Genomic DNA, 17,577 nt, shown 5'->3' with positions numbered 1-17,577 from the left:
AAACACTGGACTAAAGCAAAGCATTTGTTCCAACTCTTCTGCTCATCAGGAGCCCTTCAGATTTGTTCAGTGGCTTCTTTCAAGGTACATCACCTCACATAGCTGCCAATACAAGCTGCACTCGTAATGTGTCCACCTTGCAGAGATAGGGCCTGCTTTTGTGTTAAATCTTAAATTACTTAAGAATCTTTGCAATGTGATGTCCCAGCTGTATGAAGTTCTTCTGGCAGCATGGTCCCCTGTTTCCTACCCTGTAAAGTGTTGGGAGTTGTCCCAGATTTAGAAAAGGGAGAAAATAACTGGAAGTTACCAAACATGATCTCTAAACTCAGGTTGTAGAGACCAAACATATTTTGCACACAGGCACTTGATATTGAGTGGAGATTTTCTTCTGAAGATCTTCAGTAATAAAAACTAAGGTGGATTGTCTCCGCTGGTAAACTGTTACACATGCGTACATACACACTGCCTCCACATGTATTAATGGAAACACGCACTGTTCACCATATCTACTGTCTTATTTTTAAGAGACCTCTACAGTACTGTACGTGGTGTCATGCCACACAGGGATGTAATGGGGTTTAAAATCTAGTAGTGCTCTTCAAAAAGAGATTAATTCTTTAGTGCATTAGAGATGAGGTTTAACCATTTTAAAAGATCATTTTAGTAATAAGAAATGAAAGAAAAATATTTACAGAAAAAGATAATATACAAAATAGACAATAATCACAACCACAAATAAAATGGGATTAAGAGTGAACAAGTGCTTAACAAGGTTAGTGGTCTTTGGTTCCAGCAAAGTCCACTTTCATGTAGAATATAGTATCAAATTGGTTCTTATCATGACTGCATAATTCCTTTATAATGTTAAGTAGCCCGAATCTCACTGAGAAGATGATCCTGCTCAGCTGTAGCGTCTTTTCATGAGATTTGGTGTACTCTACATTACTTGGTGATCTCGTTGGCCATGTGGTAATATTATTTCCTGCACTACGGAATCCGGGGGAGGGGAAATATATTTAAATTGTTTTTCCTCTTGAGGTATTTTGTTAAGTTTTTAATGCAATGTTTCAGCCAAGGTGAGGGGGCACACTAAATAGGCACTTCATGCAAGGTCTACTTTAAAAGAGAAATATGGCTTTTGAAAAAAATGAAGATTTATACTTACCTAGGTGGATGCTGCATCGATCTGATGCTGCATTTGTCCCCTGCCAGCTCTGCACTGAGAATTGAGCGATTGAACACTGCTGATCACTCAAATCTCTCCTCCACTCTGAGCAGAGAACTGTGACTGTCAGTCTGCTCTCTGCTCTGCGCCTCCAGCGCTCACTGGAGCACCGGGCTGGGGAGGGGGCAGACGCGGTTAGTTGGGATCTTTTCAGAGCCTGAACCAGCTGAGTGAAGTCAGCTGACCGTGGGCTTTAGCGCTGTCTGCTGAAAAACGGTCACAGGAGTGCAGAACTAAGCACACTCCTGTGATCCCCAGGAGGAGTGTAGCCAAAATAGCTTTGACTATATTTCTCCTTTTTAAGTGATCAAATTCCTGCGTTATGTCATTGTGGATCAGTCACTTGGTCACACTTCAAAGCTCTTGTGTTTTGGCTTTAAATAATGTGAAGTGTATGTAAAGCCTAACAATGAACTTCTCCTATTTGTTCTGTTTTGGGTCAGTTAAATATACTATAGAATGCATTTTGTTATATTTGTTCAATTAAATACCTGTTGATCCTACCAGAAACCTTGTAAGGTGATAACTTCCTGCATTCTCTGCTTGTGCAGTTAGTTATTGTCAGTTCGCATTCTTCCCAGATCTGTGACTCACAGAACATCTCCCTGCTATGCAGGGGCGGACTGACAACTCATGGGGCCCCCGGGCAATAGGGGATATGGGGCCCCGTATCGTTGCCCACACCCAAAAAAGCCTATGAAAAAGCCAATGAAAGGTACCAGGGGCATCTCTTGGGGCCCATACTGACCCTGGGCCCTCGGGCAGTGCCTGAGTGGCTAAATGGTCAGTCCGCCCCTGCTGCTATGTTATGTCTTGGAGTGAAAATTCTGCTCATCCATTTATACAGTATGGTGAGTGAGCGTATACCCCTACAACAGGAAGTATGTTACTGGCAGGGTCACCAGGCGAAAATAAAGGAAAAGAACCCAATGAATCTACCACATCTATGAACTAGTAAGTTGCAATGTATCAAATGTTTGTTCTTGGGTTTAGACATGTTTTCATTTCACAAGATGTTAGTCATGCAGTTAGAATAAAAATCCATAGCCTATAAAAGATATAATCTTGTCAGTAGTCCTTTTTCTTTCCTTTTTTTTTTTTTTTTTTTTTGTTAACCCATTTTTCGCTGACAGTATACAAATATGTAGCCTGTCGGCGGGAGCACCTTGATGCAGAGAGACCGCATGTTTGCATACTCAAATGTAAAAATACATGCTGAGAGCACGTGCCCTGCACGCTCCCAGCACAGTTACCAGCGCCTGACAGAAAGCTAGTAGCGATTGGGAGCTTTCCGATCATGTGACTGCTGTGACAGCCACTGACGGCGGTCACATGATCTAAAAACCTGCCTCCCGGCTTCCAAAACTCCTGAAAAGTCTGGGAGGCACAGCATTAAAGGGTTCAACAAATATTCAAATATACTCTAAAAATACAAAAAAGAGTGATTTTGTTTTTTTGTGCAATGTCCATGAATAGTTTCAAAGCACTGACACTTCCAAGGACACAATTTTGTTTTCCTTGCCTAAATCCTCAAAAGGCAGGAACATTTCAAGAAAAAATTCTAGGCAGTTGGCAACTATTGATTGATAACATTTTTCAGCACAATTGTCTCTCCATTCACAGTACTGTACAGAAATGAACAAAAAGAAGCAGCATGACATGACTGAGTGCATTGATTTCATTGAATTCCTGCAGCTTGTAGCTGAACAGGTTGAACAGGTGACAGTTTGCAGGGCTTGACATTGTGCTGGGGAGTATCCAGAGGATTAAGAGGCTAACAGGTTCTACCTGTAGTCACATGGGTATCTTATCTGTAATAGAGTTTCTCTATTGACACAGAGGGCGTATCCTTGGGACTTTGGGTAAAACAGGTCCTCCCTCTCTGGTGACACTGCCACACACACCTTGTCACTCTCCCCTCTTCGTATTTCTTTCTCTCTTCTGAATTAGAGACACAGCACCTAGACCAGGACATATTACAGGTAATGTACATATACTGTGCATTTTTTGTACTTTTGTGGGAATTGTGCTTACTGCATGACTTTATCTAAAAGAACTTTGTTTTTTTCAGAATGTTACATACTCTGTCTGGCAACTTTTGCAAACGAGAAATTGGTTGCTTGGGGTTTAGGGTGCAGTTACATCACGTGTAGCCAATTTTAATCTGAATTGAGTTGCCAATATTTAAAATTTCCTAGGACCAAAACTAGTTACTCACAGTAGTGTCCTAGGCTACAGTACTATATTGACATAATATTTACTATCCGGTAAGAAAATGCTTCTTTTTTAGTGTTCTTGCATTTTGTAATGTATTACTAGAAGAAACTATAATAGAAGAAATGGATAGAAAAATTAATTTATAGAGATAAGCTAAAGCGATTGGAAGTTTGAAAACAAAAAGTAGTACATTGAAGATCATTTTAAAACAGGGATTTTATTGTGAAGGTTATCATATTTCAAAATCAGGGGTATTTATTGAGCCAATCTGTACACTTTAGAAGAGTCCTTGTAAATCAGAGGTAATGGGTAACCATGAATGGAATCACAGGTTCTCTAAGCTTTGAATGCTCTAATAAGAAATGTATAGTGTTTTTCACTATATTTTTTAAGATGTACATATGAAAGAGAATTAGTTTTATGTAAATCTTGATGTATGTAATATAAAAAAAAACCTTGTTTCTATGGTATTAATTAGTAATTATATATTGCATGAGGACATCCACATTGCATAATCATATATGAAGGCTCTGGTTGCCAGTGCTACACAATAGCTGTGTTTTTACTGCTCCTTCACACAATGCAAGTATAGGAATTAGATTTGGAGAAGTTGCACAAAGCCACTGAGCATACCCTCTAGTGGCTAAGCTACAAATCTCTATGTTTACTATTATAGTAGCATTATTATTATACAGGATTTATATAGCAGCAACAGTTTGCACAGCGCGTTACAATATACATGAAGACAGCACAGTTACAATAAATCACAAGAGCGTTATGAGGGCCCTGTTCATAAGAGCTTACAATCCTAATCGATATCACAGAAAGGCTTATTTAAATGTGGAAGTCAATACAAAATTAAGATAAACTCTACAATAACTCAAAATATGTACTCCAATATACTTTCCCTTTTAAGTAGACCTGTCTTACAGACCCAGTGTAGAAATCCAATCCAAATACCCTCTAATAGGCATTTTGAAATTGCAAGGTCCAAATAGGTTGATTTCTACGTTTTTTATTCCCACTTGCTACACACCAAACTGAGCAAGTCTTTTCCTGCAGTTAGAAGCAAGTGACAGCTCCCTATGCCTAATTTGTCCAAAGAAGATTGGGATGGCATGTGTTCTTCCCATATGCTAGTATCATAAACCATTAACATATTGATTATACTGTACAGTATATACTATATATCAGACTTAACTATTCCCTGCTAAGCTACAAAAAATTAGATGTACTGTATGTTCACCTCTGCCTGTATGTTCACCTCAGAGGTTGAGCAGTGTACAACCTCATGCAGATTTTGTTCACATTCTCTGTTGTTCAGATATATTTGATTTTAGAAAACATGTAGTTTTATCTTCTAGCTAACATATTACAGCTCTCCATCCCTTGAACACCTAAAAAATGCTTATTTTATCTACTGTATGAAGACCACTGGCCTCATTATACATGATTGCTCCTTAGGGAAACCCTATTTATTGGCAGTAAGACTTTGGCTATTAAGTTGGCATCCTGCATAGCAATGTAGGTGCCAGTAGACTTTGCCTAAGGTTCATAATCAGTTGGACTTCTTGATAGTATGGTAAGTCATGAGAGAAAATTCAAGGAAGAGGGGGTCCTTCTGGATTTCAGCAGTGTTTTGAGACCCTAGTAGTATTTACAGGAACCTGTTGCTGTGTCCCTTTTTGAGTCTGAACTCGACTGTATTATTTGTAATATAAAGTCAGTTTGGTCTTCATATGTAGTAAATTGTGTAAATAAGAGCATTAGCAAACAAAAATATTGATTTAATTGTGGTAGACTAAGTGTATCTGGCGTGTAAGGAGAAAAGTGTCAAAAGCGGAACATGTAAATTTTTTAGATTTTGTTTTTTCACTCTATAGTATCATAAAAAGCCAATGCATTTCGGAGGTTCAAAGGGTCCCCTTCATTAGGGCTTTGTACTGCTGAACACAGCTTGTGCCAGACTGATTGGATGGATTTTAAGGGGTAATTTGTATAAACTTTCTGGATGCTGGTTAAGCCTGTTCGTGTATGCTCTCTACAGAACTATAATTAAGTGTTCTTGCATGGCAAGACCACTTACTGTTATCTCACATATATATTATTATTATAGCCAAATTTACCACCCTAACTCCTCCCACAGTTTTTACACTACATAGACAGTAATATACCGAAACGTGCGGATTGTTCCTGATTGGTGTGCTATTACTTTGTGGAAGGTTTCGCCGAATGGTTCACGAAATATCGGCGTTTTTTTTGTGAAATTGGTCCCATAGGAATGAATGACGGAATGTTCAAAACTAGAGTGGGAGCTGACAAGGACATGATTTCTAAACTGCCATCACTCCCTCATTTTCAAGGCCACCTACACAAATCTTATATCAGAACGTTCAGCTATCGCTGCTGCCACTAAAAATGTCCATGGCTAAGCCATAGTCTTGATAGTTTTCACAATATGACCATTTGTTTGCAACTCATGCCGCCCATTGACATTCATTGAAACTGCACTCTAGCCACCTCAAATTTGAAGGGCAATATCTAAACTGCGACTGTGCCTTCATTTTTAATATTTCAGAGACATACTATGCATCAAAATGTAGGTCTGGGTCTTGTGATTCTCACAATATAAAGCTCTTTGCTGTAGGATTTATAGTTTTTAAAACTACGACCATTTGAAGATGCCAGTGAAGTGAGCAATTTGGACCAGTTTGTTTTTAACCGCTCTTCTCTGCCCTATTTGAAATCTAATTTTGAATTTGTGACAGTTTGGCTGGCTTCTGGTTAAAGGTTTGGAAATAAGATTTCTACAGTAGAGAGTATTGGAGGTGATAATGCTGCTAATGTTTTTGTAAATGTATGCTTCAATGTAACTGTGAAGCACTTTGGGCAACACCATTGCAATTAAATGTGCTATATAAATAAAAAGTTGAAATGCATTTCTCACTCTATCAAGCTTGCCATGTGCACTTTTTAAATTTGATCAATCAATTGGTTAGTGTAATGTTTACTATCTTTACTCACTCCAAACACTCCACACAGTTACTCTGCCCACTCCATAAAGTTACTCTGCCCAGTCCAACCTTTTCACAGTTACTCCAGCCACTCCAACCACACAACAGTTACTCAAGCCACTCCACCCAGTTACTCCACCCACTCCAGTTGTAGACTACTGGTGGAGGCAAGAACACTTCACACAATTTCCCCAGAAATTGTAGCTTTTCTAGTTATCATGTACAGTTGGAGTGCTGTGAAGTTTTGCCACCAATATCATCTCATCATTATATAGCTTACAAACATAATTGGGTAAGGATCTTCTGCCTGTGGCAGAGGAAGGGACCTGTCAGTCAATAGCCTTTAGGAGAAACATTAGTAGGGGTCATGCCAGACCAGCGATTCTGCTGTTAGCGAAGTATTGCCAGCAGTAGAATCGCCCAGGCAAACGATATGCTTCCTGTAATGATAATGCTCTCTCGCTTGCCTGGAAAACTGCAGAATTTCACTGTTCCATGTAATGAGGGAGTGACTCATCTGAAAAGGTAAGTGGTCTATTAGTGATCCTGTTGTTTGCAAATTGGTACCAGCAGCAGGATGGTTCACCTGACAATAGTACATGTTAGAAAATGTGCCCAGTCTGTATTGTGTTCCCTCAATATAGGTATCATACTATTCTGTGAAACAGTTGTTGGTTCCAGAGACGCTTTCTGTTGTGTGCCTGCTATGTACAGGGCCTAATTTTAGGTGGATGTGTGCAGGTTTGTTTTAACATTTCTTCATCAAGGTATTTAAGATTTTAACATGAAATAACAGAACAACAAGCCATAAGGGGAGATTAGCAGAACCTTATCTTTCCACAGAGGCTACAAAGATGACTACAGTTCTGAAAGCACGCCCCTGCCCCAACTGAAAAATTTACAGTTTTGGGTAGATATTTTTTTATTTAGAGAAAACAGAATTGCTGCACTAATGTATACACAGCTGTGAAAGCACAGCATAAAAAGGCCAATCCTCACAGAAATAAACTTACTGCATACAATATTTATTGTAATTGTTAATACATGAAAGATTTAGTAGAGTTATAGGAGTGAGGTATATAAAATAATACTAATCGCTGTTTTTATCTTTGAATTGATTCAACAGGTGACAACATTCAACCTTACAGGTGACTACACCATGGGTAACCAGGTGGTAAGGGATAACTTTGAATGGGTATATACAGACCAGCCACATTCTGACAGGAGGAAAGAGATTCTGGGTGAGTATTCTGTGTATGCTCTTCAGAGACATGATATAACCAGTGAAATAAATGACTAATGAGGAGTAAACCTTTTTATAATGTATTAACATGCTTTAAGGTGAACTTGCCATGAATCAAGCAGTTCAAACCGAGGATGTGTTGGAAGAGTGCATAAGCAGAATGTTGATGGAATTATCAGATTTAGAGTTATATGCACATCTCAACTTGTTGTCAGTTTTCCAACCTATCCAATCATCTCTTTAGGTCAGTGACATTAACCATCACATTAAAGATTTAAAGTGGTTAGAGGTTAAAGGTTCAAGGATTTTTACCTTCATGCATTGTATGCATGAAGGTAAAAAACATTTTCTGTGCAGCCAGCCCCCCCTTATACTCATCTAAGCTCCCTCTAGATCCAGTGATGTGCACTGGAGTCTCGGCTATACTGGGACTCCCTCTCCTCATTGGCTGAGACAGCAGTGGGAGCCATTGGCTGCTCTGTGCAAAACAATAGAGCAGGTAAGTATAGACATGGTGTTAATTTATTTTTTTAATGTAAGCCTTTAGAATCACTTTAATAATGAGGATTGGAGGATCGAGCCAGGGCCAAGGGTGATTTAAAGTAAAGGTGAGATATGCATGCAACGTATATGGTTAGTTCACCTTTACCAAAAAAACTATCTATGCAGATAAGTGGTGCCTGTAGGAAAAAAAAGGGTGCACGGTCAACCAAAGGTAAATAATATCCTTGATAAAGGTGTAGTCCATTTATATATATATATATTGCAAAGCCTGGCTGAAAAACTCCCAGAGATGGCCTTAACCAAACCTGCCTTATTGTTAGGACATTGCTAAGACACTCCCAGCCAATTCAAACCCCTTGCATGTTCTCTCTCCCCTGTCACAGTAGATCTGAGCTCAGTGATGCTGCAGTGGAGGAGATGGTAAAGCATACATGTGTGGGGGATTGAGAGCTTGCTACTGTTATGATGGGAGTGAGCAGTAACTGCTGGGAGAGTCTTAGCAAAGTCCTAGCTGCATGGTAGGATGTGATGGTGCCATGTCCAGGAGTTTTATAATCTGCCTCCATGAGGTATGTAAATGGCCTAAACCTATAGCAAATTTTCCAACTCTAGTCAATGCTGCACAGTTTGTTTTTATTTACAGGTGCCCTTTACCTGCATAGGTAGTTTTTTCGGTAAGAGTGAACTAACCTAATAAAGCTGGAATAAACCCATTGATTTATCTGTTTCCCAAAACCATTACATTCAAGGCATGCTGTGAATGATAATTGTCACAAGCGTTTGCGCTTTCAACTGAACTGACAAGCAACCATATGGTTGGTGTTCTAACTGATCACATGTGCAGTGGAATTTCCCCAATGATACATATACAGCAAAAAAAAAAAATGCCAGGGATTCAATCCTTTCCTATTATATCCAAAACAAAAAATGGTCCTACATACAATTTAAATTCTGTTTTTAAGTTCTGTTCTCTTTAGAAAGTAATATTGAAAAAAGCTGGATCTCCTGTTTAGCAATAAACTGCAACTGGTTGATAACGTGGCTTCATATTTACCGGTACATCCTGTCACTGTACGTTTTGGTAGCCTTGTGTAGGCTCAGAGTTTCCTGCACCAATGGCAACTACCTGTTGTGTTATCTGTGGAGGGTTATAGAGAGATTTGACTATTCTGACCACTTCTGAACATTTCCCTTTTCAAGGGTAAACTAGCCAAAGCAACTTTTCTCTTCCTTTTTTTTTTAAAGTTGACTTGTCAAGGAACGTTATCACATTCTGATTATAGCAATCATTTTCTTATCTAAACTATCCCTTAAAATAAATATGGCAGTCTAGATAAATTGCTCGTTTCTCACGCAGTATATGTGTGAAGGAACCTAGAGTGTGTTTTCACTGAGCACATATTTTTAGCAAAAATATTAATGTTTACAGTGAAACAAATTTTTTGTATTGATGTAGCACCCTCCTAAATAGATAGAATTAGTTGTGTCTTTGATAGTTGTCACTCTGTAGTCAGAGTGGCTGTATTTATTTGTTAAGCATAGTTAGCTCGCTATACTCAATGAGCTGTGATTATTTAGGAAGGTCTGCACTGTGTATTCAGCTGCTGCTAGTCTACCCATAGCTTCCTCTGTATCCAGGAATCTGGAGAAGTTTCTGGATGATAGGTGTGGAGGTATGCAGATGGCAGCAGAAATATTGGTTCAGCCTATCCCAGAGAGACTGGCTCTGATGGCATGCTGGGTAACTATATATTCAGTGAGCAGACAGGGCTCTGGGTCTTTCCTGGATAGGATTGTTCCAGCCTAGAGAGGGCATGTTGACCTTCCAGGCAACGCTGCTGGATCTACTGCCATAGGCCTCAGGTGGGCGACCTGAGGGCCTGAATACTCCCCAGGTTCTACTAAAGCTGACTGAGGGGCAGTCTACTGAAGTTTTGGTCTGGTGTCTCAGAGGTAGACAACCAGGTGTTCTTGGGCCTTGTGAGTATAGATACCCCTAAAAGATCTTAGAGTCTGTGTGCTACTTCAACCCCTCTGGTGCTAGGGAGCCAGTTGCGGGTCTAGCTAAAGGGGGGACTCTGGCTGGTGTTCCAAAGAGCTTTGTCCACTTAATCTCCTACCTAAAGGGACTCTGCTCTAGTTTGCTGCTGCTACTACTACTTCTGCCTTAAAGGTGAAGAACTACTGTTTGTTTCAAGTACATACTTTGCCATAGCTTATCTGAAAGAATAACCAAAGTTCTCAGCTGTACATAGTTCTTAATAATAATATTAACCAGCATACCCAAATCAAAATAATCAGTCCAGTATAGTCTCTATACAGTCAGGTCCATAAATATTGGGACATCGACACAATTCTAACATTGTTTGTTTGGCTCTATACACCACCACAATGGATTTGAAATGAAATGAACAAGATGTGCTTTAACTGCAGACTGTCAGCTTTAATTTGAGGGTATTTACATCCAAATCAGGTGAATGGTGTAGGAATTACAACAGTTTGCATATGTGCCTCCCACTTGTTAAGGGATCAAAAGTAATGGGACAATTGGCTTCTCAGTTGTTCCATGGCCAGGTGTGTGTTATTCCCTCATTATCCCAATTACAATGAGCAGATAAAAGGTCCAGAGTTAATTTCAAGTGTGCTATTTGCATTTGGAATCTGTTGCTGTCAACTCTCAAGATGAGATCCAAAGAGCTGTCACTATCAGTGAAGCAAGCCATCATTAGGTTGAAAAAACAAACCCATCAGAGAGATAGCAAAAACATTAGGCGTGGCCAAAACAACTGTTTGGAACATTCTTAAAAAGAAGGAACGCATTGGTGAGCTCAGCAACACCAAAAGACCCGGAAGACCATGGAAAACAACTGTGGTGGATGACCGAAGAATTCTTTCCCTGGTGAAGAAAACACCCTTCACAACATTTGGCCAGATCAAGAACACTCTCCAGGAGGTAGGTGTATGTGTGTCAAAGTCAACAATCAAGAGAAGACTTCACCAGAGTGAATACAGAGGGTTCACCACAAGATGTAAACCATTGGGGAGCCTCAAAAACAGAAAGGCCAGATTAGAGTTTGCCAAACGACATCTAAAAAACCCTTCACAGTTCTGGAACAGCATCCTATGGACAGATGAGACCAAGATCAACTTGTACCAGAGTGATGGGAAGAGAAGAGTATGGAGAAGGAAAGGAACTGCTCATGATCCTAAGCATACCACCTCATCAGTGAAGCATGGTGGTGGTAGTGTCATGGCGTGGGCATGTATGGCTGCCAATGGAACTGGTTCTCTTGTATTTATTGATGATGTGACTGCTGACAAAAGCAGCAGGATGAATTCTGAAGTGTTTCGGTCAATATTATCTGCTCATATTCAGCCAAATGCTTCAGAACTCATTGGACGCCGCTTCACAGTGCAGATGGACAATGACCCAAAGCATACTGCAAAAGCAACCAAAGAGTTTTTTAAGGGAAAGAAGTAGAATGTTATGCAATGGCCAAGTCAATCACCTGACCTGAATCCGATTGAGCATGCATTTCACTTGCTGAAGACAAAACTGAAGGGAAAATGCCCCAAGGACAAGCAGGAACTGAAGACAGTTGCAGTAGAGGCCTGGCAGAGCATCACCAGGGATGAAACCCAGTGTCTGGTGATGTCTATGCGTTCCAGACTTCAGGCTGTAATTGACTGCAAAGGATTTGCAACCAAGTATTAAATAGTGAAAGTTTGCTTTATGATTATTATTCTGTCCCATTACTTTTGGTCCCTTAACAAGTGGGAGGCACATATGCAAACTGTTGTAATTCCTACACCGTTCACCTAATTTGGATGTAAATACCCTCAAATTAAAGCTGACAGTCTGCAGTTAAAGCACATCTTGTTCGTTTCATTTCAAATCCATTGTGGTGGGGAGAAGAAGGGTAAGGAACACAGAGGGGGGCGGAGCCCGAAAATGGTGGCACAGGAGAGCGGAGAATAGGAACTCTCCGATAGCCTCCCCCACCTATCCTCCCTAAAGTGTCCCAAGAGACTAGCTAGCTGAGTCGGAGGGCGGCTGGAGACTAACCGGGAGAGAGGGGAGATCCTGGCGGTGGTACGGCGGTCGGCCGGGGAGCGGAGAGTCGTGTCTGTCTTCCCCCATGAGGTCTGCTTGCGGTGATCCTGGAGAGAGAGTGTGGGGTTGCCGGGCGACGAGGAGGAGTGGCGTTACCACGTGGGCTGCCGCGGTGTACAGCTGGGAGAGGAAGAGACCGGCCGGCGTCCTAGGGGCAGGGGAAACGCCGACAGTGATAGCAGAGCTGTCTCCAGGGATTTCTCGGGGTATAAGCAGAGGAGGACAAAGAGACCCAAGGGAATTCCCTGGAAGAGGAGGACACGGCTGCAGGAGAAAGGACAACCCAGGACTGCAACTCGGAAGCTGCTCCATAGAGGAGGGTGAGTGAGAGCTGCTGGTCTCCCCAAGTGTTAGCTTCTCAGTCTGTGTTACTGACTATCTGATATCCAACATAAAGAATAAGAAGGGAATTCCCAGAGAGGGTCTGAAGAATGAAGTGACAGTTTAAGTATATACCCCAGAGCCTTGAAAAAGCTCTAAAAATCCTATATGTGACATGAAAGGAAAAAATAGTAAAGGAAATATGCCCAAGAACTCCCAAACTGGAACAATAAAAAAATACACGTCGCAAGGGAAATTAACTCCAGTAAAATCCCAGGATATAAGCGATAGGAGTGAACTGGAAATAAGCTTAGATAATAGCTTAAGATCATCCCTGGGACCAGCTAACAATAGCCAACAAACACTGGAAAGTATGGAGTTGGGAGAAACTGAAAAAGAACTGCAAATACCAAATAAAATGGAAATGGCGGAGATGTTTAAAAACTTAGAAAAATCCATAAAGCAAGAGATGGGGATAATTCGAAAAGAAATGGGACAGTTGTTAACTAGAGTGGAAGAAATGGAGGAAACAGTTAAATACCACACCCAAATTATCCCAAAATTAGAAAAACTGATAATAGATATTCGGAAGGAACAGAAAAGACTGCTTTATATGATGGAGGATCAAGAAAATAGGGACAGGAGAAATAACATTAGAATAAGAGGAGTCCCAGAGCTGCTATAGGGGGAAGACCTAAAGGAGACCACAGGAAAAATTTTGAACTCCATAATGGATAGATCTGGTGCGGAAATGTTTAAATTGGATGGAGTGTACAGGATAGGAAAGTTTCAACAAGAAAAAGGCCCACAAAAACCAAGAGATATAATCGTTCAGTTCCATAATTATAGAGACAAGGATGAGTTATGGAAGAAGATTAAAGGAAGAACAAATATCAAATATAGAGGGAAAAATATTCAAATTTTTGCAGATATAGCAGCTGAGACACTGAGAAGAAAGAGATCATTGAAACCATTATTGGAACTGTTGAAGAAACAGAATGTGCAATATAGATGGGGTCGATCAGCATGTTTAATCGGTTGGAAAGATGGAGTCACAGCTTCTCTGAGATCCCCTGAAGATATGAAAGACTTTTGTAACAAATTTGAACTGCAGAGAATAGAGATACCGGGATGGGAAGAGGAGGAGAGAGAGTTATATATGTTGGGAAAAGAGGAATGGCAGCTAGTTAGAAGAGAAAACAGAGAGCAAATAGAGGGACACCGGGGAGGAGGGGGGGAAGGTGAGCGGCACATGGACGGAGCTGAGCCCCCAGATAGGAATCAAAAGTGGGACTTTTTCCACAAATGATTTATAGGCAAATAAAAAGCCTAACAGGGGTGAGGGGGCAGGGGGGAGGGGTATTTAATGGGGGAGGGGAGGGAGGGAGGGGAGGGGGAAGGAGGGGGAGGGGGGTGGAGGGGAGGGAGAGAAGTGGGGTGGGACTGGGGATAGGGAGTTTTAAAACTGACATCTTGTATGAAAGAAGAGGTACAGGGAAGGGGAAGAGGAAAAGAAATGGTAAAATAGGAAGAAGACAAATAAAATATGGAGGACATACGCTTTGTAACCCATAATGTAAATGGATTAAATTGCCCGGGTAAAAGATTTAGACTATACAGGGAATTACAACATAGAGAGGCCTCAGTTGTCTTTTTGCAGGAAACACATCTAGAGTTAAAAAAAAATATTAAGCTAAAGTCTAGACAACATCCGACATGGTATTATGCAGATTCCCCAGTTAAGAGCGCTAAGGGAGTAGCTATAGGATTTGCAAAAAACATTAGGTTTGAATTGGAAGATAGAAAGACAGACCCGGAGGGGAGGTTTTTGTTTTTGAAGGGTAAATTACATGACATAGAATGTACGCTTGCAAACATATATTGCCCTAATAGGAAGCCAGAGATGTTTTTGAAAGGGGTTATGAGAAGATTGATGGACTTTGGAAAGGGATATCTAATAGTGGCGGGAGACTTTAACATATGTATGGATCCACAAATGGATACAACATCTGGAGTACAGAGAGGGGGAAATAGGTCCATGGGATTATTGAAAACGGTGATGAAAGAGTGCCAACTGGTGGATAGCTGGAGAATTGTCAACATGAGAGATAGAGATTATACTTTCTTCTCTAGTGTACATAGGACATACTCTAGATTGGACTATATTTTGGTGGACCATCGACTTGTTGAGGATTTGGTTAAAGTAGAAATAGAAGCAATAACTATCTCGGACCATGCACCTGTAGTAATGGAATTAAGATGGGGAGGGAAACTGTCAGGAGGCCTATCATGGAGGTTGAATGAGACACTCCTCATGGACCCAGATACTAACCGGAAGATCAGGGAGGAAATAGAGAGGTTCTTTGAGGAAAATGAAACAGGGGATGTATCACTAGCTACAGTGTGGGAGGCACATAAAGCATATGTAAGAGGAATCCTTATTGCGATTGGGGCAAAGAAAAAAATGGAAAGACGAGAGAAGATTAGTGGACTTTTGAAGGAAATAGCTGAGATGGAACTCCTACATAAAAATAACATAAGGAAAGAGATAGAGCAAAAAGTGATAAAAAAGAGGGAAGAACTAGAGAAAGTAATGGCGGAAGAAAAAATGAGAACTTTTAATAAGATCATTGGTGAAAGATATAGATGGGGAGATAGACCAGGAAAATATCTGATGAGAGCCTTGAGGAGAAAGAAGAATAGGAACTATATAGATAAAATAAAAAACTCCAAGGGAGAGTTAGTCCATTCAACCAAAGATATTGCAAAGGTATTTAAAGATTACTACAGTAAATTATATAATATTGCCCCTAAGGATGTTATAAATAAAGATAAAATGATAAATATTGAAAAAAGAAGGGATTATTTAAGAAACGCAGGATTACCAAAATTAAGTGAAGAACTATTAAACTCCTTAGAATCTGAAATCACACAGGAAGAACTAAAAATAGCATTAAAAAGCTTTAAGACGGGAAAAAGCCCAGGCCCAGATGGATATACCGTGAGGTATTATAAAAAATATAGTGATTTACTGTTACCTAAGTTAAAGAGATATATGGAGGAGTTGGGGGGAGAGATGGAGATAAGACAGGAATCCCTTCTGGCACAGGTGGTCTTAATACATAAGGAAGGTAAAGATATCACCCATTGTTCAAGTTATAGACCGATATCGCTATTGAACGTAGACACGAAGTTGTATGCAAAAGTATTGGCGAATAGGTTAAGAGATCTGATGCCAGATTGGATACATGGAGACCAGGTGGGCTTTGTTAGAGGAAGAGAGGGTCGAGATAATGGGTTGAGGTCCCTGATGCTTATACAGAAAAGTAAAACGGAAAAAAATCCAGTAGTGCTGCTCTCGATCGATGCGGAGAAGGCGTTCGACAGGGTTAACTGGAGTTTTATGATGGACACACTGGAGGTCCTGGGATTGGGTAGTAGGATGAGAAAGTGGATTGGAAAGTTATATGAAGGACCATCCGGGATGGTAATGGTAAATGGAGAGAGATCGGAGACCTTTTCTATGTCAAATGGAACTAGACAGGGATGCCCACTTTCCCCACTGCTGTTTGTTCTATCATTGGAACCCCTGTTATTAACAATTAGGAAAAATATAAATATAAAGGGAATAAATGTTGGAAAGACAGAACATAAGATAGCCGCTTTCGCGGACGATTTATTATTCTATGTTGGAAACCCGAGGATAACACTTCCTAACCTAATGAAAACACTGAAGGAATATGGGGAAATGTCAAATCTAAAAATTAACCCGAGCAAAACAGAGATATTCAATATAAATCTTCCAAAGAGTGAAAAAGAAAATATACAGAGAGAGTTTCCCTTTATATGGAAAGATAGAGAAATAAAGTACCTGGGAGTAAAACTTACTCCCTCACAGAAAAATCTTTATAAAGCTAATTATATCCCTATGTTAAATGAAATCAGAGAGGAATTGAGGAAAATGGGTGGAGGAAATCCTTCCTGGCTGGGTCGTATCAACCTGATAAAAATGGTAATTCTCCCTAAGATACTGTATAAATTCCAGATGATTCCCATTAATCTTCCAGAGGTGTATTTTAGGACAATTAAGCGAATGGTAACTAAATATATATGGAAAAATAAAAAACCTAGGATATCATATGAAGTGCTAAGTAGAAATAAAGAAAAAGGGGGGTTGGGAGTACCGGACTTTAAAAGATACCATAGAGCAGTTATCTTAGCAAGAATTTTTGACTGGACACATAACTCAAAAAGTAAACATTGGGTCACAATTGAAAATACACTTAGTAGAAAGGATTTGGGTAGGAGTGTATGGGAGCCACCACAATTCAGAGAATTAGAGGAGAGCACGAGTATATACACGAGGATTGTAATAAGGGAGTGGGATAAAATGCACAAACAGAGGAAATGGGAGTTTAATTCACTATTAATGTCACTAAGAAATTCAGATTTTTTCCCCCCAGGTAAAGAGGAAATTTCAGGTAGATGGATAATGAAGGAAGACGCTCAGCTGAGAGATGTAATGGAGGGGGTAAACTTAAGAACACTGGAGGATTTGAAAAGGGAAGAGGGAAGGATTTTCACTAGGACAGATATATGGAGGTATAATCCATTAAAACAATTTGTGGAGAAATTGACGAAGCCCCTTAGAACTAGGAAAGAGTGGAATGAATTTGAGAAATTTTTAGAAGACCGAGGTGATGGGAAACACAGCACTGCTAAAGCATATAAAGCTCTCACGGATTTAGATAGTAAGTTTAAATTAAAGTATATAGAAAAATGGGAAAAGGATTTAGGAGTGGAGTGGGAAGAGCACACACTGAGGAAAATATATAGAATGGTACACGAAAATATTAGTATGCGTGAGGTGGAAATGAATTTTAAATGTTTGACAAGGTGGTATGTTACACCGGTGATAGAGCACAAAATGAGGGAG

The 17,577-nt window shown here is 40.1% G+C and overlaps 1 protein-coding gene across 1 annotated transcript in view; it reads left to right on the top strand.

Moving 5' to 3' along the window:
• The first annotated feature begins 3,134 nt into the window (after window positions 1–3,134).
• The window catches only part of LOC149447857 (sphingolipid delta(4)-desaturase/C4-monooxygenase DES2-like), a 52,321-nt gene continuing 37,878 nt past the window's right edge, over window positions 3,135–17,577 (top strand). The window contains exons 1-2 of the mRNA XM_089651967.1: window positions 3,135–3,210; window positions 7,586–7,700. Of these exons, the coding sequence (XP_089508093.1) occupies window positions 7,619–7,700 (82 nt within the window). The 5' untranslated portion in view covers window positions 3,135–3,210; window positions 7,586–7,618. The remainder of the gene's footprint in view (window positions 3,211–7,585; window positions 7,701–17,577) is intronic.

The sequence above is a fragment of the Staurois parvus genome, unplaced genomic scaffold (genome assembly GCF_062004578.1).
Source record: "Staurois parvus isolate SC_StPar_1 unplaced genomic scaffold, SC_StPar_1.0 ptg000668l, whole genome shotgun sequence".
In the NCBI taxonomy this organism is placed as follows: Eukaryota; Metazoa; Chordata; class Amphibia; order Anura; family Ranidae; genus Staurois; species Staurois parvus.
Note: the sequence above shows the minus strand (reverse complement) of the source record. Positions and strands in the feature narration are given on the sequence as shown.